Source organism: Phodopus roborovskii, unplaced genomic scaffold, assembly GCF_943737965.1.
Source record: "Phodopus roborovskii unplaced genomic scaffold, PHOROB, whole genome shotgun sequence".
NCBI classification, from domain to species: Eukaryota; Metazoa; Chordata; class Mammalia; order Rodentia; family Cricetidae; genus Phodopus; species Phodopus roborovskii.
Window position 1 is genome coordinate 6647108 of NW_026126625.1, and position 27648 is coordinate 6674755.

The 27648-nt window shown below is 41.1% G+C and overlaps 1 protein-coding gene across 1 annotated transcript in view; it reads right to left on the reverse strand.

Annotated features, from left to right (window-relative positions):
• Nucleotides 1–945: 945 nt before the first annotated feature.
• Nucleotides 946–27648, reverse strand: part of Sec11a (SEC11 homolog A, signal peptidase complex subunit) — a 35058-nt gene continuing 8355 nt past the window's right edge. Inside the window, exons 2-6 of the mRNA XM_051206545.1 lie at nucleotides 21984–22093; nucleotides 14941–15090; nucleotides 10084–10203; nucleotides 1756–1813; nucleotides 946–1474 (exon numbers count right to left, since the gene is read on the reverse strand). Coding sequence (XP_051062502.1) covers nucleotides 1424–1474; nucleotides 1756–1813; nucleotides 10084–10203; nucleotides 14941–15090; nucleotides 21984–22093 — 489 coding nt within the window. The 3' untranslated portion in view covers nucleotides 946–1423. The remainder of the gene's footprint in view (nucleotides 1475–1755; nucleotides 1814–10083; nucleotides 10204–14940; nucleotides 15091–21983; nucleotides 22094–27648) is intronic.

Consider the following 27648-nt stretch of genomic DNA (forward strand, 5'->3'; position numbering starts at 1 on the left):
GAGATTTCACATTAAACAAGACAGACAGAAGTAGAAGTATTTTGTGTTAGTGCATATTGGCTTACCCTACATTCCTTTTCTCTGGTGGCTTCAAAATGAAAAGAAAACAAATTGGGTTTTTAGTCACAACTTCAAACTCTGTCTCCTTAAGGCTGCATTAGAGAAAATGCAAAGCCAGTCACCTAAAAGAATGGGTTTAGGCAAATTAGAGTTAAAGAGAGCAAAATGCTGGCCTCCTGCAGGACACCTGTCTCATCCAAATGCTAATACAGTGTGGAGAAGTGCTGAGGCTCCAGGGCTCAAAGGTCAGGTGATTCCACAGCCAGGTGAGATTTTTCTGAACCTCTCAGTAACACCATCTGGGACTGTACACATCTGAGTCACACCCAAGTGAAGACTCAATTGTGTAACTAAGAGATTTCCTATGAACGTCAATGGCTACTGTGGCTTCACAGAAACAAAAACAAAACTAAACAAAAACCTATTTGTTAGTATTTGATCAACCTTCATAGCTGAAGGAATAAAGCCTTTTCTTCTCTTTCCCCCCCCCCCTCTCTTGGAGACAGGGTTTCTCTGTATTTGGAGCCTGTCCTGGAACTAGCTATCTGTAGACCAGGCTGACCTCAAACTCACAGAGATCTGCCTGTCTCTGCCTCCTGAGTGCTGGGACTAAAGGTGTGTGCCACCACCACCACCTGGCCTTTCTAGTTTCTTGAGATGAGATCTTACATAGATAGCCTGGGCTGGCCTTGAACTCACAATGTAATTGAGGATGACCTAGAGCCTACTATTTCTGGTGCTGAGGTATTCCAGGTTCTGGGTTAACAAGCCTGTATTGCCATGACCAGCACATCCAAGCCTGTGTAAACCATAGTGGGCACTAGTAACCGCCAAGAAAGGCACATTTCAGGAGCTTTCCCAACAAACACAATTCCGGGGAAAGGGTTCAATGTGCAAAGTCTTTTATTTAAAATTCTGAAAAGTTAAGACTTATGACCACCTCAATGTGTGCCATCCCACCTTAAGGAAGGATGACAGGTGTGAACTCACTCAAGCAGAGCTGTCTTCATTTACAGAACTCTGTAGGCACTTTAAAAGTGAAGCTTGGCTTCAAAATACAAACACTGGGGGCTTTGGCTCAACCTTTTAATATAAAAAATTCACTGATGTACAAAAATGTGAAAGAGTGACAATGACAACATATGAAATCCTGTGATTGAAAGTCCCCGTGAGAGCACTCCATGGTGCACATGCACCCGCCCACACATCCTCAGGTGTGGAAACAGAAACTAATGCAAACCAGTGCTACCAAGAAGCGCCAACACGTGTGTCTCCAAATATCCGCCAATCACAGACCAGGATCTACTCCAGACATCCAGCAACAAAAAGCACAGCATCTTCCAGGAACAGCGCAGCCGACTTCTTACTCACGATGGACCAGCACAAATAAACCCAGCAGAAACAGTACTGCATACTAGAAAATGAAACATGAGCACACGTCAGAGTCACTTCTAACAGCCTTTAAATCTTCAGGGATAATTAACTCTTTTGTGACTACAATCAAATATTAAACTAATTATCCCTTCATGCTTTAACTGTGATCCATTTAACAGTTTCCAAAATTAAACAAGACACTGTGGGGAGGTGGACTGAATGCAGGGCCTCACAGATGCTAAGGCTGTGCGCTGCTAAGCGATCCCCTCAACCCAAGAGCACTTCATTTTTTTAATCAAACATACAGTAGGGCAATCTCACCTTAAATTTAGGATAGTCATTCATGAGGATTGTCACAATTCCAATATAAGGAACAAATCTAAAACAAACAAGCAAACAAGTTATCACAGAAAAATGCTTAAATAAAGCAGCTGCTAACATTTACTGAATATTAATTACCAGTACCTTCCACAGAGTACTAATTTTCAGTCAAAGTCCACTTGCATATATTATATTTGCTCCTTTTATCAGCCTGTTACAAGGAAGTTAGGATTATCGCCATTTTATAGATGAGGAAACAGGATCACGCTGTATGGCTTGTGTGTGGCCGAAGCAGAACCAGACTGAGACCTTAGGTCCCCAAGTATCTCTAAATGGTTAGGGGATGGGTGTGGCCTCATAGCCTTTGGGGAGATAATGCACACATGCAGCACAGTACAAGCTATCTCATGCTGAGTGGCCAGTGAACACAAGGGTTTTTTCACAGAGCTCAGGGCTTTACCACTGACCCATTTAACTCAAGTTTGGTCTTGCCCTCATAATACTGAATTTTTTTTTCTTAGACAGGATCTTGAAATGTAGTCCAGGTTGGTATTGAGTTTCCTTCCACCTGCCTTAGTCTCTGAAATGCTGGAATGAACACAAGTGTCACCATGCTTAGCTCTGACATTTCTTCTAGAACCATTTTTATCACCACATACAGCAAATCCATCTTAGCTTCCATCTTCCTGTACACCTCCTTCAGTATTTTATTTTGTTGATCACAAACTTGCTCTTAAAACTTCCTCTTTGGTTTCAATAACCCCAAATCTGTTTCTACACCTGCCTCTAGACTGCTGTACCTGTACTTTCATTTCTTTTCTAAGAAGGAATTATAGAAGGGTGACCAAGCCTACCAGGCATTTACAGAGCCTCTGGGGATCTGAACTCAGGGCCTTACACTTGAGCTGCAAGTGCTCTAACCACTGAGCAATCTCCCCAGCCCTGTGTTTTCACTAGTTTCTTTTTCTTCATCTCCTCAAACTATGCAAAACTACCTGGTGAAAAGTCTTTTAGGACTTGATACACTGTCACTGAGGTTTTCTTCACATTTTTAACTAATTTGTTATACTACTAATTATATAGTATTTGACTCTCCTCCAAACTATGAGAGCAGCAATCTTGACCCCTCATAACCTCAAGGCCAACACGGTGCCCTGTACATCCTGCCTTCCAGTAAACATTTCAAGTTCTCTTGAGGATGGACACACACACACACACACACACACACACACACACACACACTGTAGACAGTTTCACCACGTTGGAGATCAAGCCCAGGGCTACACCCAGGCCAGGCACTCACTCTATTGCTGAGCCTTTGGTCCAATACTGCCTGATGGAATACCTCAGGAATACCTGAGGCTTTCTTTTCATTTTCTTAGGAAATTTCATTTTCTCCAGGCTTTAAACCTTCTCTCTATACAAAATGCCCAACATTGTAAGAATACAGGGCAGGGGCTAGGCACAGTAGTGAGTGCATTAAATCCCAGCCCTTGGGAGGCAAAGGCAGGTGGATGCCTGTAAGGTCAAGTCTAGCCTGGTCTACATATCAAGTTTTAAGTCAACACCCTATCTAAAAAAAAAAACAAAACAACTCACAATAATCATCATCATCATCTAAGACAGAACAAGGAAATTATCATGACTAATGTGAGAGAAATGACAGTAAGCAAATGCAAACATTCAGCTTTCCCCATTTTCTCCTCCACTGACAGGCTTCAGGGTAGACTGAACATACTTTGTGTGGCAAACTAGCATTTATCACAGAGAAAAGAGGGTAGGCCCAAGTGGACTCTGAATCACAGGCCATTTTCATTTTGTAAACTAAACCTTCCTGCCATGTCAAAGGCTACAGAAACGGAAATCACCTCCTACTTAGTGCCTCCACCATCAAAGCCACAGGCATTGTCTTCCCGTTAAATGTCCTTCATTTCCCGTTAAGAACTCTCCTTACTTCTTATCTCCTGGTTTTTGTTTTTCACAAAACTAAACTGGTCTCCTCCCTCCCCTCCCCGAACTCCCTTTCCATACATTGGTGTTCTTAACAGTTGGAGCTTCTTTGACAAAATCACTTAGGGCTGCAGCTGCAGCTCAGGTGGCGGAGTGTGGCCTAGCACACAGGTGTGGAGCCTTGGGTTTGATCTCTAGCACCACGTAAATCAGTGTGGTAGTGCAATAATCCAATATTTAGGAGGTGCAGACAGATCAGTCATGAAACCCTGTGTCAAACACACACAAAATCACCATATACACTTTTCCACTGTCCTCGGATTTTCTGAGTAAACAAATCCCTGAAAGATGCACTTCAAATAATGCTCTTGCACACTCAAGTTCAAGATGTTTAGGTCTGTTATAAGGTGGATAATGTATGTACACGGTGACAAGCAGTTTCACCACAGAGGACCTGTGTCAACATGTGGGTTCCCCAAGAGCTGAAAAGAGACACAAAATGTTGCTAAGCTCTGGGAAGGATATCATTGGTTGTTTTAAATCCAAACCTATAGTACTTTCCCCTATGCTGCTCAGATAAACAAGCTCTGTTAAAGCAGAACTGCTAGGAAGCGGAGTAAGATTATAAATAAGTAAACAAATGCCACTCACAAAACTACCTCTGGCACCAGCTGATGCCAAGCTATTATCCAGGGGTCTAGAGCTCACCTGACAAAAGTGCTGTTAAGGCTGTTGTGACACCCTGCCAGTAACCTCAGCTATGAGGGAGGCTGAGGTTGCAGTGATTATGCCTGCACATGGGTTTAATTTTTTATTTACATGTAAGACTTGTATATGTTTATGGAATACCTCTTACTGTATTTCACTTTAATACATGTATACAGTCAGAGTGCAAAGTGAGACCCTGACTTAAATGAAAAGGACTGCTACTGAAATAGCATTACCAACTGATATTTAAAGAGAAAGTACAGGCTGGGGAAATGGCTCAGGACTTAAGAGCACAGGCTCATCCAGAGGACCGGGTCTGATTCCCAGCAAATCCATGGTTGCTTACAACTGTCTGTAACTATGGTTCCTCTCCTGACCTCCTTTGGTACCATACATACGTGTGGTGTGGACATGAATGCAGGCAAAACAGCCATACACATTCAAAAATATATTTAAAATAATTATTCTATTAATAAAACTTATCAGCCTAAAGACCAAACAGTAAAGAAAATATGCTACACGAATTAAGAGTGGATCTATATTTAAGAAATTTGGGAAAAGTTGGGAGTTGTGGTGCACACCTTTAAATGTGATGGTTAAGGCCACTGGCAGTGGGTTCAAGATCTAATTCTAATGCACAAACTGACTTAGTGGAGCCCATTCTATATGGAGAGATACCTTGCTCAGCTCAGACACAGGGGTGTGGGGTGAGAAGGAGCCTTGGTCCTGCCTCAGTGAGATGATGGAACAGACTTAGTAGACTTCCTAGGGGAGGCCTTACCCTTTCTGAGGAGCAGATGGGAAGTGAGGTGTGTATGGGGAGGTGGAGGTGAGGTAGGGAGAAGAGGAGGGAGGGGGAACTGGGATTAGAATGTAAAAAATAAAGTTAAAAAAATGTGATGGCTATAGTTTTTGGTTTTTTTTTTTTTTTTTTTTTTTGAGATGGTTTCTCTGTGTTGTCCTGGCTGTCCTGGAGCTCACAGAGATCTGTCTGCTGGGATTAAAGATGTATGCCACCATAACAGAGCTAAAATATATATTTTAAATTTAAATTACTATGCTTAAGAGATCTATAAAATAAAAATGGATCTAAACTGTTATCCCACTTGCCCAACTTCCTGAAATGTTGGGAGCTGTTGTTCACCGAAGATAACAAGCCATGTGTTTTTCCCTTCTGTAAACAAGCTTGGTTGCTCCAACTGAACAGGATGTGCTTGATCACCAGTCAACAGGAAGTATGTCAGGATGTATGCTTGCCCCTGATTGGTTGAAGGTAGGAAGTATGCAGTCTTGTAGGTTTTCCCTTTATAAGGCTCTGACTAATGTAATTTGGTGCCATACTCTGGGAATGATGGGTATGGACCTGGCTATTGTCCATCATCCAGGCCAGTATTTAATAAAGCTTGCTTCAAAATTGACTCAAAATTTGTGGGAGAGATTAACATAATTCCAGCACTTCAGAGACAGAGTGTGAGGTAAGTGTGAGGTCTATATAGTAAGTCAAAGCACAGCCAGATCTCCATAGTAACACCCTGTCTAGCAAAAAACAAAAATAAAATAGAAGTTTGGGGCTGACAAGATGGTTCACTGGGAAAAAGCACTCGTCACTAAGACTGACAACCTGAGTTTGAAAAAGCAACTTCCCTGGGATGTCCTCTGACCTCCACATTTACAAAAATAATTAATAATAACAACAATAAAAAAGCCAGGCCTGGTGGATGCCTTTAATCCCAGCAGAAAGGCAGAGGGAGAAGGTAATCTCTGGGAGTTTAAGGCCAGCCTGGTCTACAAAGTAAGATACAGACCAGCCAGAATCATACAATAAGACCATCAAATAAATAAGTAAAAAGTCTAAAAGGCAATTTAACAATACTATATAATGATGACTCCAGAGTAGAGTTTGGTTTTTGGAATGACCTGCTTCAAATTAAATGAAAATAAGGTTTTTTGGAGATAAGATTTCATGTAATTCAAGATGGCCATAAACTTTTAATCCTGTTATCACAGGCATATGACAACCAAGCCTAGCTGATAAAAAGTATATTTAAAAATGTATATTCACAAAGAATATATAAATTGTAATTGTTGATTTCAGTCAAGAGTGCACACATCAAACTTATTCCTTATATTTTCAATTTCAAGATTTATTTTTATTATTTTATGTATGAGTGTTTTGCCTGCATGTGCATCTATGCACCACATGTGTGCCTGGTACGCATGGAGGTGGTGAGCCTCTGGGTAGGTTCTGGGATTTGAATCTGGGTCCTTTGACACAATAAGTGCTCCACAGAGCCAACTATTCAGCCTCAAATTCTTAATTTTCAAAATAGGATCTTATGTGATGCTACAAACAGCTTCACCTCTAGAGGAAACCCTGTTCTAGCTTCCAGGTAGCTAGAATTATAGATGTGTGCCCTGCATTAGACTTAAGCTTTCTTTTTCATTTACAAGCATCTTATGGGATATCATTTAATATACTTTAATACATGTATGCAGTGTGCACTAAACCAGTCAGGGTAATTAGCATTTCTGTTCTACCATCAAAGCCTGTGACAAACTTTAGGAGCAGACATTTTGTCTGTGCACTTCATTTCCTCTTAAGAACATCATTTCTCTTCTCTGGATGCTCTGAACGTCACCATTGTAGTTTCCCCTTCCGTAGTTTCATTCCTTTTCCATATAACATTTTCTGCCAACTATTCTGTCTCTCTTCTTTCTCGCCCATTGCTCTCAAACTTTATTTTCCAAAGACATCTCTATTAAATATTTACTTGGCACAGTATTAGTTTCATTTCTAAAGTTTTGATTACATGCTGGAAGATGAATTAACCTTGAAAATTAAGACAGGTGAAAGAAGCTGAACACAGACAACCACAACTGTATAATTCTGTTTACACAAAATAACCCAGACAGGCCAATCCCTAGACAGTAGGTTAGCACTCTCAGCAGCCACAAGAGGAAGAGGATGAGACATGACTGCTAATGAGTGTGGAGGGTTACATGAGGGGGGAGAGAGATGTTCTGGAATTAGATAGTAGTGTCACTACTGTATAAACTTGTGGATACACTAACATCTGTGAATTATACCCCTTAAAATAAAGAACCTCATATCCAAATATGTGAATTCTGTTTCAGTAACATTTAAAAAAAAACAATTTTGGTTTAGAATTTTAGGTAAAAGCACACAGTAGTTCAGAAAAAACGAAACAAAACTGTTTTATTTCTAAAGGTAATGGTAGCTCAGTCACAGGCTTGCCTGCAGAAACACCCTCTCCCCAAGAGTGCAGTCCAGCCTGACTCTGAAACACAGCTTAGTGCTTTATAAATATAATTTCTACAAAGGAGGGTGACTCCCTTCAATACACGTCAAACTAATCAGTGGAAAGTGAGTTTGTACAGTGAAGCCTGTCTGCCAGCTGTTCATGTCCCAGGTGTTTTATATTTCATAGAAACATTATTTAATTCAGATTATTAATTTTTTATTAACAGCCATTAAAGGATTTATATTGTTAAAGTTGAAATTTTAGTTTAAACTTTATATAGTTTGGAATTTTAAAAAAGTTCTTCAGAAAGACAAGTTGTTTGAGAGAAATAAAGCCTGACTACTGTAACTTGGAGAATGAGACATATCTTGTAACCAACAAAGGGGCAGAATAGGCAGTGACAACTGTGACAATAAAGAACCAAATGCATATAAAGGAACGCTTTTTCTTTTTCCCCTGAAACAGGGTTTCTCTGTGTAGTTCTGGCTGTCCTAGAACTCACTCTGTAGACCAGGCTGGCCTCCTACTTAGAGATCCACCTGCCTCTACCTCCCCAGTGCTGGGATACCCTTAAATGGAAGGAGTATACATAAGACACTTCAGCAAATTTATCAAAAAGCTTTAAGGTATAGGTATGCTTTACCCAGTAACTCAGTTTTTTTTTTTAAATTTTACTGAGAAGACTGGGTAGAATCACTGGATATATAAAACAGCAAGATGTTCATTCTCCCAGTGTTCACAAAAACAAACAAAAAACCAGACATAAGCCAGGGGCTAACATTAGGACACCCAACAGCTCTATGAGCTACCCCAAGAGTGGAGTACTAGCTCTGCAAATGATGGTAAATTATTGATTTGTAAATACACTGATGACCTTGGAGTGAAAGGGGGGGGGGGTTCTATAGTAGTGTGACTATTCTCCCCCTATATAACTAGTGTTTTTATGAATACATAAGCTTGTACACATTAACACCTGCATCTCTATCCCTATACAGAAAGGCTAAAAATCAACAGGTTAATAGTATATGTTGATGGAGGTGGAAGAAAGTAAAGCAACCCTACCTTCTGATGACTAGAATTTTCTTATCATTCTAAATGTATCTGTAGACTTACAACTAAAAGAAAAACAGGCTAAAAAGAGATTAACGAATCTGAAAAACCATGATAGAAACGTCTTTGGAAATGAGGAAATTTGGAAATCTATTTCTCAGATAAACTAGTGTGGATTATCTTTAGCTCTAACATAGGATATAAAGTTCTGAAGTTGGATATGCATGCACACACACAGGCAGGCACAAGTATGCAGACAAAACACAACACAATGGTATTTGTTCTTATCTAGATTCCTTCACATCTCTCATGCTACAACTGAAGAAACATACTCACAAAACAGCCACTTTCTTCTGCACAGCAATGTCACAGGGGAGTGGCTGTTACAAAGTTGATTTATTTAGTAAGGACAACATTCTGACAACAATAAGAATGCTATGAAGCACCTAAAGAGAGAACCAGCACCACCCATTTGAGGGCTGCCATGCCAGCAATTCTATGATGGCTCAGAGGGTAGGCTCTGGAGCTTCCAGCCACTCAATAGCACGATCATCATGATCTTAGACACTACTAAGTTTCCTCATCTGCAGAATGGGAATGTTAGGGTTGTTGGAGGTTACATGAAGCAGTATTTATAAGGCACATACAATGAGTGTCTGGTATAGAGCAAGCCCTAATGAAGGTAAGTTATTGTTAATACTATTAATACATTAAAGGAGTAATTCCATACTTCCTTATAGCTATAACTTACAATTCCTGTCCTCCACTCATCTGTTCTCCTGATAATATCTGAAATAAACAGGCTTAACATAATTTAAAATTTCATTTGACCTTATCAACTGCAAAACTAGAAATAAAACAATATAGGATAAATTAACACAATACAATTAATTTAGATGAGCAATTTAAACTGTCCCAATACATTTCCAATAACTTAATTCTACTCTGGACCCAATAGCTACTGACATCTACATTTCTGGGGTGAACTGAGTAACTGATTCTTGTTTTTAGAGACAGAGTGTCATGTAGCCCAGGTTAAATCCCCGCCTTTTAGTGGGTCTAGCCTTGATCTTCTTGCCTCTTCTCTAATAAGACATGACTAACAAATGCCTTATTTAATTGTGACATCCAGTATCTGATATCATCCCTGGTATTCTACTCTTATTTGTACCCCACCCGTCCCCTCAAGAGCGGTATGCCTTAAGACTTAGATTCATTTTAAGATGTGTATCTTTTAAAGGACAAAAGGTGACTTTCTGGAGCCAGGACCAGCTGCTCTGCACTCAGCTGTGCACACTGTCAGTAAGACTACTTTAAAATGATATGAAAAGCTCAAGATGTTCCCCTGGGTACTTACCCCCTTGCTCTCCCTACAACATCTTTCTTCTCTAGCCAATGTTGTCCTTGTTTATAGAGGCCTCGGTCATCAACAGCATTATTATCTCCTTTGGTTAAAAACTTGATATGTCCATTTTGCCTTAAGAGTAAGGGAAACACAAGTCACCAAACACCTTCTTGGAATTTAATGCACAGAATACACTCTTCTCTACGAGGCTGGGTAATCATCATGCCTAACAGCAATTTGTTTGTTTTGTTTCTAGAGATAGGGTTTCTCTGTGTAGCCCTAGCTGTTCTGGAACTAGTTCTGTAGACCATGCTGACCTCAGACTCACAGAGATCCATCTGTCTCTACCTCCTGAGTGCTGGGATTAAAGGCATGCGCCACCACCACCCAGCTGGTTAATGGTTGTTTTATAGACATTTGTTGAAATACACATGTGACATGATATGATACTGAGGATCTGGCCCAAAATAATACAAAAATGAGGAAGAGACTGTACATACACAGAATTGTGTATGTACGCTAATCATTTAGTAGAGAGGGCAGATATGTAGGGTTCCTTAGACTCTGCTGTGCATGCAAGAAAAATCTCTAAATATAAAATACAAGACCTAAAGTAACACAGATCAAGGGATAAATAGTGGCTGACTATCTATGGCATTCTATAGTTGCACACTGTCTTATTTTCTCTCTCTAACAAATATGCAGTTACTAGAATAACAAGTTTGTTTTGGTTTTCTGAGACAGGGTCTCAGTGTACAACCCTAGCTGTCCTGGGACTCACTATGCAGACCAGGCTGTCCTTGAACTCAGAAATCTGCCACCTCTGTCTCCTGAGGGCTGGAATTAAAAGTGTGTACCCCTATCACTGCCTGGCAGAAAAACAAGTTTTAAAAGTAGGAAAAAAAAAAAAAAGCCTCAACACTTCAGGTTTTGTAGAATTTTATAACACTAACTTGGGCCAGGTGTGGTGGCACAAGCTTTTAGTCCCAACACTGAGGAGGCTGAGGCAGGTGGATCTCTGTGAGTTCCACAATAGCCTGGTCTACTTAAAAAGTTTAAGGACAGCCAGGGCTGTATAGAGAACCAGACTCCAAAAACAAGACTAGGGTTGAAAAGATGGCTCAGCAGTTGAGCGCACTGGCTGCTCTTCCAGAGGACCCAGGTTTAATCCCCAGAATACACATGGTGATTCACAGCTGTCTGCAACTCAGTTCCTGGTAATCTGATATACTCAAATAGACATACATGCAGGCCAAACACCAATGCACATTAAAAAAAAAAAAAAAAAAAAAAAAAAAAAACCAAAAACAGGCAAAACCTCAAACTATCTTGCTAAAACAAAAAATGATTACTTTGGGGCTGGTGACAGAGCTTGGTGAGTGCTCCCCTAGCATACATACACTAGGCCTTAATTTTGATCCCTGCACCAAAGAAACAGCACAGCAGTACATGGGTATAATCCCAATGCTTCCGAGGTATGGGCAGAAAAATGAAGGAAGACAGCCTGGGCTAAAGGAGGCCCTACAGAAAGAAAGAGAGGGGACAGAGGAGGAAGAGAGAAAGGTCAAGGAATTTAATACTACTGAAGATTTATTTTATATTGTTAGCATCTTGACTTCATATATGTACACCGTGCGTGTGCCTGGTGCCTGAAGACCTAGTTACAGGGGCTTGTGAGCAGTCATGTGGGTGACAGGAATGGAACTGATTAAGAGCAACAAGTGCCCTTAATCAGTAAGCCATCTCTCCAGCCCAACTTCTAGTAATTTTATAATGTAATTGAAAACAGAGCAAAATTTACAGTTACTAAAGACCAGACTAAAATTAATACAAGTGTCTTCAGCAATCAGTCTATAAAAAAGAAAATTTGCTTCAGGTTTCTACTGACTAATATCCACTCAGGAAACTTACTCCCAAATGCTAGAACTGCGGGTGAAAATTGGGAGGTGTTGCAAACACCAAAGACAGTTAAGTGCAAATGCCACATTCAAGATGAGGTTCCAGTTAGAAAAAAATGCAAATATATACAGAGAAAAGTAAGCTGTAGCTGTCAATTCCTAAGTGAAAGAATGTCTGAGATATCCTAGGGAGTTAAAGAGGATATTCAAGAGGTCAGGGAGGAAAAGTCAGTTAAAACAGAAAAGCAGTAGAAGGGAAGGAATGTTACAGACTGAGCTATTCCCAAGGACGCGCATGTCAGCATAACAATGCACACGCTTTCCCCTGCTGGGCTGTGATCGGCTCTCTATTGTTTGCTTAAAGCAGAACAATACTCTTCCCTATTAAAATATGCTCCAGCCAGATGTGGTGATGCCTGCACCGAATCCCAACACCCAGGAGGCAGAGGAAAGTGATTCCCCTAAATTCTGATCCAGCCGAGTGTTGGGATACAGGTGACCTTTCTGGAATTTGCCATCCTCTTGACACCACTCTCTGATGCTGGGATTAAGGTAAGTACTATCCCAGATGTGTAACTATCAAATGGGAAGAAACAACAAGATGCTGAGGAACCTTGGCAGAGTCCATAGCAGGCTAGGATTACGGGGGTGGGGGCTGGGGGTGGACAAACATGCCAGGCAGACAGAGCTTAAGTGAGAAGTTTTATTAGAGGGAGGGAGAGGGGGAAGGAAAGAGATCAGAGGTGAAGAGACACAGAAGAGACTTAGAGGAGAGGAGAGACAGGAAAAGTCCGTTTGCCCTAGGGGAAGAGCGGGAAAGGGGTATGTGTGTGTAAATGGACAGGGGTCTTTCTTTCAAAGGAGTCCTTTTGCACCTGCATGCAGGCTAGTGATCATGGAACTCTGGGCTGACCAGGATACTGCCTGAGCGCATTCTGCCAGGTGACAGGGGCAGGCAGGCCAGCATAATGCCTGAGTCCTTACAGTGAGCCAGTACTAATTTAGGACTTTCTCAATGCACACAATCCCTTTTTGTTCATTTCTTTCTCTGCTCATCTTGTGAAAGTATCCTTAACTACAAATATTAGAAACTGGAATTGTCAGGGACCATCCACTTAAGAGTTCATCTTTACATTACCTCAGGAAGATGAAATCCAAGGAAGTGGAAGGTTTTGCTTGCTATTCTCACTGAGGTGGTTGAAAGGCTTTTTATATGTGTCCTTTCTGCTTATGAAATGTAAGACTCTATTTAGAAAAATAACCTAGATTTTAGAAATGTATCTTTGGCTGGACGCACTGGCACCTACTGGTAAATCCTAGCACTTGTGAGGCAAAAGCAGGAAGGTCAGCAGTATTCCTTTAGTGCTGTGCACACATGGGGTACACATGTGGATGGAGTTCAGGGGACACCTTTTGGGGGTCAAGTCTCCTACCACACACCCACATGGGGATTGAACTAAGGTCCTGGTGATACATGGCTTCACCCTGAGCCATCTCACCAGTTCCTTGAGAAGTTTTTAAACTTTAATTTATTTATCATTATGTAGAAATTAGAGGGAAATTTACCGATCTCCTCCCATCCCCCACACCTTTTTTTTTTTGGAGACACGGTTTCTCTGTGAAGTCCTGGCTGCCCTGGAGCTCTTTCTGTAGACCAGGTTGGCCTGAAATGACAAAGATCCACCTGCCTCTGTCTCAGGAGTGTGCCACTAACCCCTGTCCTCAGGACAACCTTTGAGATTGGTTCTCTCTTTCTAATGAGGGTTCTGGGGACCAAGGGTCAAGTTATCAAGCTCGTTTTGCTGCTGACCCATCTGTCCCCACCTCTTTACTGAACTTTGAGAAGATGATAAATGTGGATCTAGCCTGAGTTTAAATCCAGTATTCCAAAAAAAGCTGATAAATGTATTATCATTATATTATCTTATAGCTTTTGTTTTTATTTTAGAGATTATAGTTTACTCCATTATAGCAGGGAATTATATTTAGGATTAATATTTACATCACGATTTTTGGGAGTAACACACCGACTGAAAAGCAATTAGAAAGAACATGAAAAACATCTGGAGAAATCTTCAGAGAAACAGATGAATTAATTCAGAGTTCTTCAAACGTTCTCTAAACATTCAGAAGTAAAGGAGGTCAAGGAGTCCTTTAAATTTAGAGTTTCATTTAACCCAGGGTAGCCTTCAACTTGCTCTGCAAGCCAACAATTGACCCTGAATTTTTCTGCCTCTGTCTCCCAAGTGCTGGGATTACAGACATGTATCCCAAGGCCTGGGTTTTGTATCTTGTGCCAGGGAACTAATCCAGGATTTATTCTACCACCTGAGCTACATCTACAGCCCTATTTATTAATTAAAAAAAAAGTTTTCAGCCAGGTGGTGGTGGTGCACACTTTTATTCTCAGCACTTGGAAGGCAGGGGCAGGTGGATCTGAAGGCAGAGGCAGGTGGATCTCTGTGAGTTCGAGACCAGCCTGATCTACAAGGACAGGCTCCAAAGCTACAGTCTTGTCTCAAAAACAAACAAACAAAAGTTTCATTAACCCAGCAGTGGTGGCACACACTTTTAACCAGAGCACTTGGGAAGCAGAGGCAGCAGATCTCTGAGTTTGAGGCCAGCCTGGTCTACTGAGTGAGTTTCAGGACAGCCAGGACTATTACACAAAGAAATCTTGTCTCAAACAAAAACAACAACAAAATTTATGTATGGATTGCCTGCATATATGTGTACCTGGTTCCCCCAGAGGGAGAAGAAGGCATCAGATCTCCTGAAACTGAAGTTATGATGGTTATGAGCTAGCATGTGGTTGCTGGGAACCAAACCTGGGTCCTCTGTGACAGCAACAAGTGCTCTTAACTGCTGAGTCATCTCTTTAGCCCCCCCTCTTCAATAATTTGTATGTATCAAACACATCAAACTCTAAAACAAAAATTTTCAAAAACACAAATAAAAATCTGGCATGTACTTTTCATGGATCTTCAAGACTCGATGTACTATAGGAATCTCTCTTCCTTCTATCCTGAAAACAACGATTTCCCCCACTCGTATAGGATCTTCAACTCGGTTCGTGAGGAAAAGGAGGTCTCCTCTGTGAAACGCAGGCTCCATGCTGCCACTGGGAGGGAGAGAAGATACAGAAAGACAGATACATCTATTCAGAATTAGGTACTCAACAGAGCAACAGATACCAGTGTGGCCCTTGCTGTATTCAGCATTTAACAACCACAGCCCTCAGAAGGTTGCCTTATCCATGCTATTTCATTCATTCATTCTGGCAACACAGCTGCAGTCTCACAGTATACATCAGACTGCCCTCAAACTTTTGGCAATTTACTTACCTCAGCCTTCCACTTCCTGAGATTACATGTGTACATCATGACACCCACTTTGGTTCCCCTCAACTAGTAAAGGAATTTTTGAGTTATGTCTTTATTAACTGGTTCCATTCTAAGCATTACCATCCAAAGATGCTTAAGTCTTGAAAAGGGCAGTGTTACTAATCCCTTAACCTTTTAAAATTTCAAATGACAAACAATATAAAAGAATGAACTTTAAAAAATACTGCCCTTATTCTGGCTTCATGTGAAAATACTAAACATATTCAAATATTCAAATGAGAACTGGATCATCTTCTGCCATTTATAAAGATACAGACCATGATGACCTTCTGAGTTCAACTGATTATGGAGGAAAACAGCTCAAGTCACAAAACAGAACAGAGAGAGCACTGGTGTTACCAAGTCATTTCTTTGTTTTTAAAAGAAATCTGAAAGACTACTGAGACTTCTGTCCAAGAATTGTGGGAACTAGGAAGAAGTGTGAGGGGCTCTCCCTGCCCAACCTGCCTCCTATTCGGTCTGAGAAGGTCCTACAAGATTTGTATGTACATCCTCAGGAACTCAAACTCCAGTTTTCAACTACTAAAAGTAAAACTATCAGCAGGAAGTAAAACTCAAGACAGAAAACCCAGGCACAGACACTGTTGTTTGAAGACTATACACAGGAACAGCAGTGGTTCCTAAACTCCCTTGTAACTGGAATAACTTGAACAATTTAAATACAATCTTCTTGCTAAGGCCCATTCATAGCAAAATGTCTGGGAATGGGAGGCAGGCGTCACTGAATCCCCAGAATTCCACTGTAAAGCAAAATTCAGGAGTTATGAGGGACATGTGTTCATTTTTGTTATCATTTGTGTCTAAGGCTAGCCTGGACTAGGTAGCCCATGCTGACATAAAACACAGCACTTTCCTTGCCTCCCAAGTGCTATTACAGGCATGTCTGTCTGTTTGCTTACTGTTTTGTTGAACTTGAACTCACAGGAATCTCCTGCTGGGATTACAGTCTTGCTCCACCTGCTAGGCTAATATATGTTTATTCCTCCCCCACATCCAGAGCGATTTCTCTGTGTACTCAGAGATCCGCCTGCCTTATACCTCCTGAGTTCTAGGACTGGAGGTGCATGCCACCACTGCCTGCTTTACATGTTTACTCTTAGAGCTTTTTGTACAGGCAGGCAGATCTCTGTGTGTTTGAGTTCATCCTGGTCTATATAGAATATTCCAGGTCAGCTAAGGATACATAGTGAGATCCTGCCTTGAAGTTAAATAAACAAATAAACAGACAGACAGATAGATAAATAAGTAAGTAAATGAATGAAATTGTTACTTAGAATTGTTAGGCTGTAATTCAGTGGTTGAGAATTTGTCTAAATGAACAAGGCCTAAAGTTGACTCTCCAGTTGGATCTACCAAAAAAGGAAAAAAATAAAAGGAAAAAAAAAAAAAAAAAAAAAAAAACCACACACATGGAGAAAAGGAAAAAGGGTTACACACATACACGGAGAAAAGGAAAAAAGGATGTACATACAGAATTATTTCAATTATATGTAAAAATATACATGAAAAGAAACTACAATGTTAACAGTGATTTCTATCTCCCAATTACAAAGACAGGTTCATCTAGTGTTTTTCTGTTTCCAACATTTCATATTTTGGGAATATATTAACTTTTTCTTATTAGAAAAGCAGTTCTCCTTAAAGGTCACTGTGACAGTCAGGCAGGAAATGACAAGGGCCTGAAATAGAACAGCGAAGAGAACATCTATAAAGGAGCGGAGGGGGAAACAACTGGTGGTCAATTAGACAGGAGAAAAAGAATGGCCTGTAGGTGTGTGCCACTGGCAACTGAGCAGATGCTATGACAGACAGACACAGAAATAGGAGGAAGGGCAGAGTGAAAATGCAGATGAACTGTATTTTCATCATGCAGAGAACCAAGTGTGTGGTGAGGAGTCAGGTGAAGCTGTCCGGTGGGGTGAAGTAAGAAACAAAAGCTTTAGGATTCACATATAGATGCCAACTTAAAACACATGAAAGTAGCCACAAGGGGTAGAAATGCCTATGATACCAGAGCCTGGGGGGCAGAGGCAGCGAGACCAAACTTAATGCCGGCCTGAGTCACATGCCAAGACTGTGCCCACAAAACCTAAATAAAGAAATAAAGAAATGAATAATATAAAATACAGAGGAGAGGATAGGGAAGCATGGAAGTAAATATGCTTGCATACCTTATATAAAAACATCCTTGTGACAAATAAGCCATGAAAAATGGCTCAGCAGTTAAGAGCTGCTCTTCCAGAAGACCTGAGTTCAATTCCCAGCACCTACATGATCGCTCATAACCTCTAACGCTAGTTCCAGGAGATTTGATACCTTCTTCTGACCTCCACAGGCACCAAGCACACAAGTAGTGCACAGATATGCATGCAGGCAAAATACCTATGCACATAAAATAACAGAATCTAAAAATAGTAACAAAAAGAAATTGACTATGCAAAATAAATTTTAATTAAAAAGTACAGCCGGGTGGTGGTGGCGCATGCCTTTAATCCTATCACTCGGGAGGTAGAGGCAGGCGAATCTTTGTGAGTACGAGGCCAGTCTGGTCTACATGAGCTAGTTCCAGGACAGCCGCCAAAGCCACAGAGAAACCCTGTCTTGAAGAAAAAAAAAAAAAAAAAACCCAGCATGTAGTATGCTGGGTTAGTGGTGGCTCACGCCTTTAACCCCAGCACTGAGGAGGCCTGATCTAAAAAAAACAGTATATAGTGAGATCATTTAGCATGTTGTTACCATCACTATTATGATTCTGTTACTATTTGTGGTACTGGAGAGTGAAATTCAGGCCTTCCTCATGCTATATAAGCATTTAACCACTGAACTACACTCCCAGCTTTCAAAGATCATTAAAAAAATAAAACTGAGGAAAATTGTCTAAGCATGAAATGACTTACTAGTAAATCTAGTATCTGATTAAATTACACCTTTTTGTTTTTTCAAGAAAGGATTTCTGGGTCTAACAGTCCTGGCTGTCCTGGAACTCACTCTGTAGAGAAGGCTAGCCTTGAACTCAGAGATCCACCTGCCTCTGCTTCCTAAACGCTGAGATTAAAGGTACGCCCAACCACCACTAGGTTAAATTACACTTTTAATTAACAAACATGCTTCCTTTTCCTATTTAAAATGAGACAGTATTTCATGTGTTCCTGTTGTCCTTGAACTGGACTTGTAGCAGAAGATAACCTTAAAATTTGATCTTTCTGCCTCACCTCCTGAGTCCTGGATCAAGGGTTATTAAGTGCCACACATTAAAACAAACAAACAAAAAACTGTATGGGTGTTTTACATGTATGCATATATGTACGTACATTGTGTGCGTACCCAGTGCCCTCAGAGACCAGAAGAGGTACGGTAGCACTATGGTCAAGACTAGCTACTACTATGTATGTAGCCCAGGTTGGTGTCAAACTCACAGTGACCCTCTTGCTTCAGCCTCCCCAATGTGTAAATGCCAGGCATGAGCCACCACATTCAACTAAACTTTTAATTTTTTAACTGACACATTAAAAACTGCATATACTGGTACTGAAGAAATAGCTCTTGCTGCCAAGTCTGAAGATCTGAGTTCAATTCCTGATGCTCACATGGTAGAAAGAACCAACTCCCATAAGTTAGCCTCTGACTTCTACATGTGTGTCTTGGTACATGTACATCTATACACACACACACACACAAATATATAAAATGTAAGAAAAAGTTTACATATTGGGGGCTGGAACTCAGATTTATTGGGCTGGGTGTCTGCCTAGCAAACAAAAGCCCTGAATTCACCCCCCAGCACCACATACCAGGTGTGCTGCAGATGCATAGAATCCTAGCACTTGGGAGAGAAGGTACAGAAATTCAAGGCAATGCTTGACCACATACAGAATTCAAGCAGCTTGAACTATATGAGATTCCATGAAAGGGAGGAGGGGAAAGCCAGGCATGTTAGCAAATGCCTTTAATAACACTCAGAGGCAGGCAGACCTCTGAGTTTGAGGCCAACATGGTCTACATAGTGGGTTCCAGGACAGCCAGGGCTATGTAGAAAGCCCCTGTTTTGGGGTGGGGGTGGGAGGGACCTCCACGAAAGAAAAAGAAAGAGAGAAGGAGGGAGGGAGGGAAGGAAGGAAGGAAGGAAGGAAGGAAGGAAGGAAGGAAGGAAGGGGGAAAAAAGCAGTAGCAGAAGCTAGGAGTTTGTGCCAAGCCAGAGCTGTGCAGCAAGACCTGGTCTAAAGAGGAAAAGTTTGAAAGGAGAGGAGAACTTCAGAGAAAGATCATGATTCTGTGGCCAGGAAAGCTTCCACTGATGGAACACCCCAATAATGAGGGAAGAGGACATGACCCAGCTGGGAGGTGAGGGAGCACTGTGAGGGTTTGTTTCTTCTGGGTTACTTCCGATTTCACTCTTCAGTGGAAGTACAAAACTTCAAGGACTCTGATGTCTACCCATCAACAGACATGCCTAGGAGGATCCATGCCAAATGAGTTTACCTTTAGGGCTTTGATGAAATTGGTAGATTCGGAATAAAAATAAACATTCACATGATTTATTATATAAGCCAAGATTTCAGGTAACAGGCAAAACTTTTTTCTTCTCCTTGAGACAAGGCTTCACACTCAATATAGATAGGCCTGACCGGCTTTAAACGCTACCTCCTAAATAATGCATGCCCTGTGCACCCAGCTCAAATCTAGTATTTTCTGCCTTTATAGAGCTGTTAAAAAACAAACAAACCTAGCCAGGGATGATGTCCCATAGGTAGGAAGATCAAAGATCACTCCAAGTTCAAGGCCAGTCTGGTCTACATAGTGAGTTACAGGATAGCCAGGACTAAACAGCAAGACCCTGCAGCAAATAGTGTAAGACATTATCTCAGAAACCCAAACCAAGAGTACTGCCTTAATTCTTCTGGGGATCACCAAGTGGTGGAGTACTTGCCTAGCACTCAGGAAGGTTCCTAGGCTTTCTCCAACCCTGAAAACATTTGTGCAGAGTATTCCCTACTTTAACCTAGTCTTATGCTCCAGCCTTGAAGCAGAGAGCTTCAATTTGTGCTGTCTTCTAGCACTAGGGAGGATGTGCAGGGCTCGGGCCATGTCAGCTCCTTTGGGAGGATTCTTCTGGGGCTACTTCTGACTTAGTCCTCTTTAGCAGAGGTGTTGAAAGACAGTCATCAGGAGCTGACAGACTGCTGGAACAAATGGGAAATTGGACCAAGGAACTTGGTTTTAAAAAATGATAGTAGCTCATATGGTTGTTATACACCTATAATCTTAGCATTTGGAACCAGCACAGGCAAAAATGTTTAAAAAAACAAAACAAAAACAAAACAAAACAAAACAAAAAAAAACAACAACAACAACAGAATGGAGAGCCTCATGAAAAGGACGGGCATACTTACCAAACTCCTCAAGTTCTGTACCTTAAAAACTACTGCTTGTTGCCTATCAGTCAAACCTCATTAAGGTAATAAAGAAGAAGGTAACTATCTAACTTTAGATAACGGGGACAATTCCATCCCCTTCCTATTTGTACTCTATTAGCTCCAGAAAGGACTTGAAAGGGTACAAATAAGTCCCCAAATAAGATACAACTATAATGATTCAATTAAATAACCACATAGTAATTTCCAAAAATTAGTTGCTAAATTAGGTTTGAAAATCAGTAAGATTTATGAGTGCAAAGATAAGAACGGAAACAAGGTGGAAAAAAATTCAGTGGTATTACCTTCAAAGTTCCTGCAGTCTATCTTAGAAATGATATTTAAAGGTCAACAGAAAAAAGGGAATTATTAGTGATGCTACTAGCACTGTATACATGATACAGAAAAACTTTTTTTAATGTCATAATAATGAAATATTTTATTAAGATAGGATTTTTTTTTTAAATTTAAGTAAGTAACAATCTTGTTTTACATGCCGATCCCAGTTCCATCTCCCTTCCCTCCTCCCCTGGCCCCCCAAAAGAAAAACACTTTAGTACAGGCACTATGCAGCCTATCGAACTAAGTTCCAGGCCTATGTACCAAACTAAGGAATGCAAAAAGACAGAAGAATCTGAGGGAAATAAAGCACAATGAATAAAGTACACTTTCTTGTCATTTTTTCAATACAGCATTCTCATGTAACCTGGGTTGCCCATGAACTCCACATATAGCTAAGATGGGCCTTGAACTCCTGATCCTCCTGTCTCTGATTCCTGAGTGCTGAGATTACAGGCGTGAGCCACCGCATTCAGCACATAGCAATCTTTGAACAGAAAGGATACTAGAGTTGGGAGTGGTGGCTGGAGAAACAGCTCAGTAGCTAAGAGCACACACTGTTCTTACAGAGGACCTGCTCATAACCACCTATTGGTCTTCCGGGCTCCGTGGGCACCTGAATTCACATGTACCACTCCCACCCCCCCAAACATACGTATAATAAAAACAATTGTTTTTAAAGAAAGGACATGGGTCCTTTGGGGTTCAGAATGAAAACACCTCCCATGGTATTTCTCACAACTGAGTAGAAACTGGTTTCCTTCTGGGCTCTCTCTGGGTCAGTTTCTAAGGAACTGGTATACAACGATTTCTCCCAGGTAACCCATGCAATCTCATGTTTTGAAAAGAAACAGTGTTACCTGAGCACCACTACAATTGGACTCTCACTTCCAGTTATCACCATCAGCCCCTTCCAGATCATTAGTGCCGAGGAGACAATCATTCCAAAGTTTAGGACTTGGTAGTATAGCTGTAGGAACAAAGAAAAGAAATCAGATCCACTATTACTCAGGAGAGTAAATGACAGTAGCTATTAATGTAAAAATTTTAAGTAGCCAAGATGGGAGATGTAGCTCAGTTGGCAGAATGCTTGTTTAGCATGTGCAAAGCTCAGGGTTCAATCCCCAGCACTGCATACAACCAGGCGTGGCGACTCATGTCTATAATCCTTGTGTGCAGGAGAAGGGTAAAATGTCCATCATCAGGGTACTTACTGAGCTTGAAGCCTACCTTGGCCAGAAGCCCAACTCAAAACCAACCAACCAACCAACCAACCAACCAAACAAACAAATCTAAGCAAGAATAAGAGAAAGCATCATACCATTAAACCAATCAAAATAAATATATGTAAGGGAAGTTTAAAAAAATTTTTATTTATTTATTGTGAATACAGTGTTCTGTCTGCATGTATGCCTACAGGCCAGAAGAGGGCACCAGATCTCATTACAGAGATCGGATTGTAAGTCACCATGTGGTTGCTGGGAACTGAACCCAGGACCTCTGGAGGAATAGTCACTGCTCTTACTTAACCACTGAGCCATCTCTCCAGCCCCAGGGGTAACCAGCACATTGTCCCAGGCTACAATGACAGCACTTGGGAGTACCAAACAGCCTGGGTTACATAGTGAGTTCTAGGATTACCTGATTTATGGTGTGAGGACTTATCCAAAACAAACAAACAAACAAATATAACAAAAAACCCCAAAGTTTCAAAGCAACTACTATGGCTGATGAAGTCCTGAGACTTTAAAGTGGCATCTCATGTAGCCCAAGGCAGCCTCAAATTAAGTAGCTAAAGGACCTCCCAAGTGCGCCTACTGAAAGCACTGGTTTTTTGAGACAAGGTTTCTCTGCATTGCTTTGGAGCCTGCCTGGAACTCGCTCTGTAGACAAGGCTGGCTTTGAACTCACAGAGACCCATCTGCCTCCAGAGGGCTGGGATTAAAGGTGTGTGCCACCAACGCCCAGCTTTTTGAGATTCTTTAAAGGAAATTTTAAAACCAACACCAGAGAAGAGCCCTCCTCTTATCCAAAGTGCCTTCCTGAATTGTTTCCTAAAACACCAGTGACATCTGTTGTTCTTTTGCTGCAGCTATTGCCTATGAAACACGAGACTCAGCGCCCACGTGGAGTTTATTGAGAGAGGAGAGAGAAAGGGGGTAGCTGGTGGCCAACCAAAAACAGGGGAGAGAGAAAAGAGAGAGAGCAGAGAGAAAGCAAGAGAGAGAAAGGCAGAGAGACAGAGAAAGAAGAGAGAGGGGGCACTTGCTTTAAAAGGGGGGGGGCTTGCGCATGTGTAACTGAGTCCCCTGGGCAGCCAGGTAAAGCCTGAGGTAGTGATGACATGGCCATGAGTGTCCCGCCCATCGCCGGGGGCGGGGTCAGCAGCCTGCTGGTTTCCAACAACATCTATGTAATAGTGTTTCAGAACATTGCACCATTTCATTTGGGATGCCTTACTATTTTAACTTATATTCAACCATGACACACTACACAAAGTTGACACATTTAGGATGCTTTACTATTATTTTAACATATTCAACCACAACATGCCAAACACAGTTGACAGTTCTCTATCTGCTTCTCAACTTCTCTCCTACTTTACTGTCTACTGTGTGTCTCCCTTCATAACCATTGAATAATGACCCCCCCCAAAAAAAGAAGCCTGGTAATGGTGATGCACACCTTCAATCTCAGCACTCCAGAGGCAGGGGCAGGTAGGTCTCTGTCAGTTTGAGACCAACCTGGTCTAGAGAGTTAGTTCCAGGTTAGCTAGAGCTATATAGAGAGATCATGTCTCAAAAAAAAAAAAAAAAAAAAAAAAAAAAAAAAGAGCGAACAATTCCAGAGGCAAGAACTATATAGGTCAAACTTGTTTACTAAACTTGCACTACACCGTGGACTCTAAAATTAAAATTTCCTATCTTGAACTCATATAACACTAGACCACTAGACCTACATTCACTGAAAGATATTTTAAATGAGAAAAAAATAGTAAAAGTTAGTACGTAACCAAGAATGAAAAAACAGGGACTGTGAGAGATGGTTCAGTGGTTAAGACCCAGTCAGCCTTGGTCCCCAGCACACACATGGCTATTTACAACTGTCCATGGCTCCAGTTCAGGACTCCAGCATCGGCCTCAGCATGCACCAGGCACACCTACTGTGTACTTACAACATGTGGGCAAAATACTCATATACGTTAAAAATAAAAAACTACTGAAATCATTTACTTTTTTCTGCTTTTATATTTGAAGCAGGATTCATGTAGTCAAAGTTAGTCTTTTTAAATTTTAATTGTGTGTATGAATGTTTCACCCTGACATGCATGTCTGTGCACCTTGTGTGCCTGATGCTCTGAGTTCAAAAGGAGGGTGTCAGATGCCCTGGAACCATGTGGGTCCTGGGAACTGAGCCCAGGTCCTCTGCAAGAGAAACAAGCACTCCAAACATCAGAGTTCTCTCTCCAGACCTCTCAATGTTGGGTTTAAAGTATTCTATGCCAACCTTGAAACTCATCACTTTGCCTCAGCCTCCAAAGTGCTGGGATTAGAGGCAGGTACCACCCACCATACAAAATATCTTTTATGGTTGAGACTTCCTCCCTTTCTTTTTGGTATTTTGAACCAGGATCAATAAAAGTTTTTTCATTGCATTCTGTTGTTAGGTCTCTAGTCTTTCCTAATATAGACTATCTTCCCAACTACTTTTTTCTCCATGACATTCATTCTCTTTTGTGGAATAGAGGAAGGGAGATTTATGCCACAGAATACATGTGGAGGTCAGAGGTCAACTTGGGGAAGATGCTTTCCTTCTTCCACCATGTGGGCCCTAAGGATCAAACTGAGGTCATCAGGCTTAGGGGAAAGGCCTTGACCCACTGTGTCATCTCATTGGCCCTACACTTACAACTTGTTTTGGCTTTCTGCTGTTTTTATTTCAGTCAGGGTCTTGCCATGTAGCCCTGGCTGGCCTGGAACTTGTCAAGTAGACCAGGCTGGTCTTAAATTTGGATTAATATTCCTGCCTCTGAGCGCTGTAATTATAGGTAAGTGTCGCTTGAACTACATTTTTTTTAAAGTAGTAAAGCTATGTTTTTCCTGTTTTTCCTTTATTTTTGTTATGTCAAGGTATATTATAAATATTTAGGGGCCCATATTACTAGTCTTATAGTTAAGGTTTCTATAATCTAAACTTAGTATCAATTTTTCAGATTTCTTCTAGTACTTTCTAGCCCTATCCTTTCATTTGTCTTGGTACCAAGACACCTTCTACCCTTACCCATTTTTTCATATTACATTTAAAATTTTTATGGTATATGGACAGGAGTCTGGCTATGTTGTCCAGGCTGGCCTTGAACTCCCGATCCTCTGTCCTAAACCTCAAGAGCAGCTAGAACCACTGAGGTGCATCACTGTGCCTGGCTTGATAACTGCTCTTTACACTTTTTTTTTAAATTAATTCATTTGCAATGCTAGTGAAAATCCAGGGCCTTACATGAGCTAAGTAAGCACTACTGAACTAAATGCCTGAGCCCTACACCTGCTGTTTAAAGAAATAGTTACAAAAACAATTAGAAAGATAGTTCAGGCCAGGTGTTGGAGCATGCCTTTAATCCCAGTACTCAGGAGGCAGAGGCAGGCGGATCTCTTTGAGTTTGAGGCCAGCCTAGTCTACAGAGTGAGTTCCAGGACAGCCTCTAAAGCAATACAGAGAAAACCTGTCTTGAAAAACAAAACAAAACAAACAAACAAACAAAAAGGATAGTTCAGTGGTTAGGAGCATTGGCACACACACACATATATACACACACACACAGAGTACACATAGGCAAAACATACACACAAAAAGTTTTGAAAAAAGGAAAAAAAAACTAAAAAAAGAAAAATGAAGATTTATATTTCTCTAGGAAGTTACTTTCCTATTTATAGTGGTCCTCCCTTTCCTTAAACACACACCACCACACTGACTATAGGATCTTTACCCTGAGACTCAGCTGATCAAGATCATCATCTCCATTTTTTAAAAGATGTATTTATCATGTGTATTCAGTATTCTGCTGGCATGTATGCCTACACAACAGAAGAGGGCACCAGATCTCATTATAGATGGTTGTGAGCCACCATGAGGTTGCTGAGAATCAAACTCAGGACCTCTAGAAGTATGGCCAGTGCTCTTAACCTCTAAGCCATCTCTCCAGCCTCCATCATCTCCATTTTTAGTAGAGTACTTTAGTTTCTTTTCCTGATTCTGTGATAAAATAAAGACACAACAATTTAAAGTAGAAGAGGTTTATTAGTGCTCACAATTCAAAGGGACAGTCCAGTCCATCATTGTGGGGAAGTCAAGACACAGCTTGAAGTAGCTGTCATATTCCATCCACAGCCAAGAAGCAGGGAAGAGCCAAACAAAAACAAAAACAAAACAAAACAAACAAAAACAAAAAACAAAAAGCTTGCTAATATTCAGCTGGCTTTCTCCATTTTATGCAGGTATGGTCTTCTGGCTAATTAAAATGGGTTTTTCCACATCAATGAACTCAGGCAGTCTAGGTAACCTCCCAGGCATACCTAGTCTCTGTCCAGCTAACAAGTGACACTAACCAGCACACAGAGAGGTCACAGTCCCTCCAAGTGTTCGTGCCTGTTGGGCTAGTTCCTTAAAAAGGACTAGTAAGCTAGTCTTGGGAGAACGTAGACAGAAGCGCACTCTGCTAAAGCACATGTCCTGTCTGAGCAAGGTGTCACGTGCTCACAACTCTTTCTTTCTCTCTTCCTGCCAAGAAGCTTTACTCGAAAGTCACATATACAGCTTCCATTTATTGCTTTGTTACCCCTACATGTTAATCCTTATGGGTATAAATTATTAACAAAACAGTGTTTTTATCTGTCTGGTACTGGCAAAATAAGTTACCCAACCTCGTTCCATTTGGCCACATGAAGCTATTAGTAAGAAACTGTGGCATGTGCATAATAACAACCACAGAACTGAATCACCCTTTCTAAGAAGTGACCAGAACAGTATGTTCCTCATTGTTCAAGGTCAACTATGAAATATCATTAAACCCAATGAAAACACTGAGCATGCCACACAGCTGTCATCCCTGCATTGGGCAGCCTAAATGTAGGGGTGGGGATGGGAGGGACAGGACTGCCAATTGAAGGGCTACATGAGACTATCTAAAATTATAAAAAAAAAAAAAAGTAAAGAGAATAAATTTTTAAGCTTGTTTCAGCTAGGCAAGATGGAACATGTTTGTAACCTTAGCGTTTGGGAGCTAAAGCAGGAAGAATGCCAATTCCAGGCCAGCTGGGTATATGGCAAAGCCCTGGGTCAGATCCACAGCTACACATAAATTGGGTATGATAATGGATAATGCCCACCGAGCACTGGGGAGGTGGAGGCAGGAGAATCATAAGTACAAATTCATTCCAACCACAGGAATCTTCCTCCACTGCTCTCACACCTCATTCTTCCAGGCTGTGTCTCTACCAAACACAGAGCTCACTGGCATGGCTACTCCTG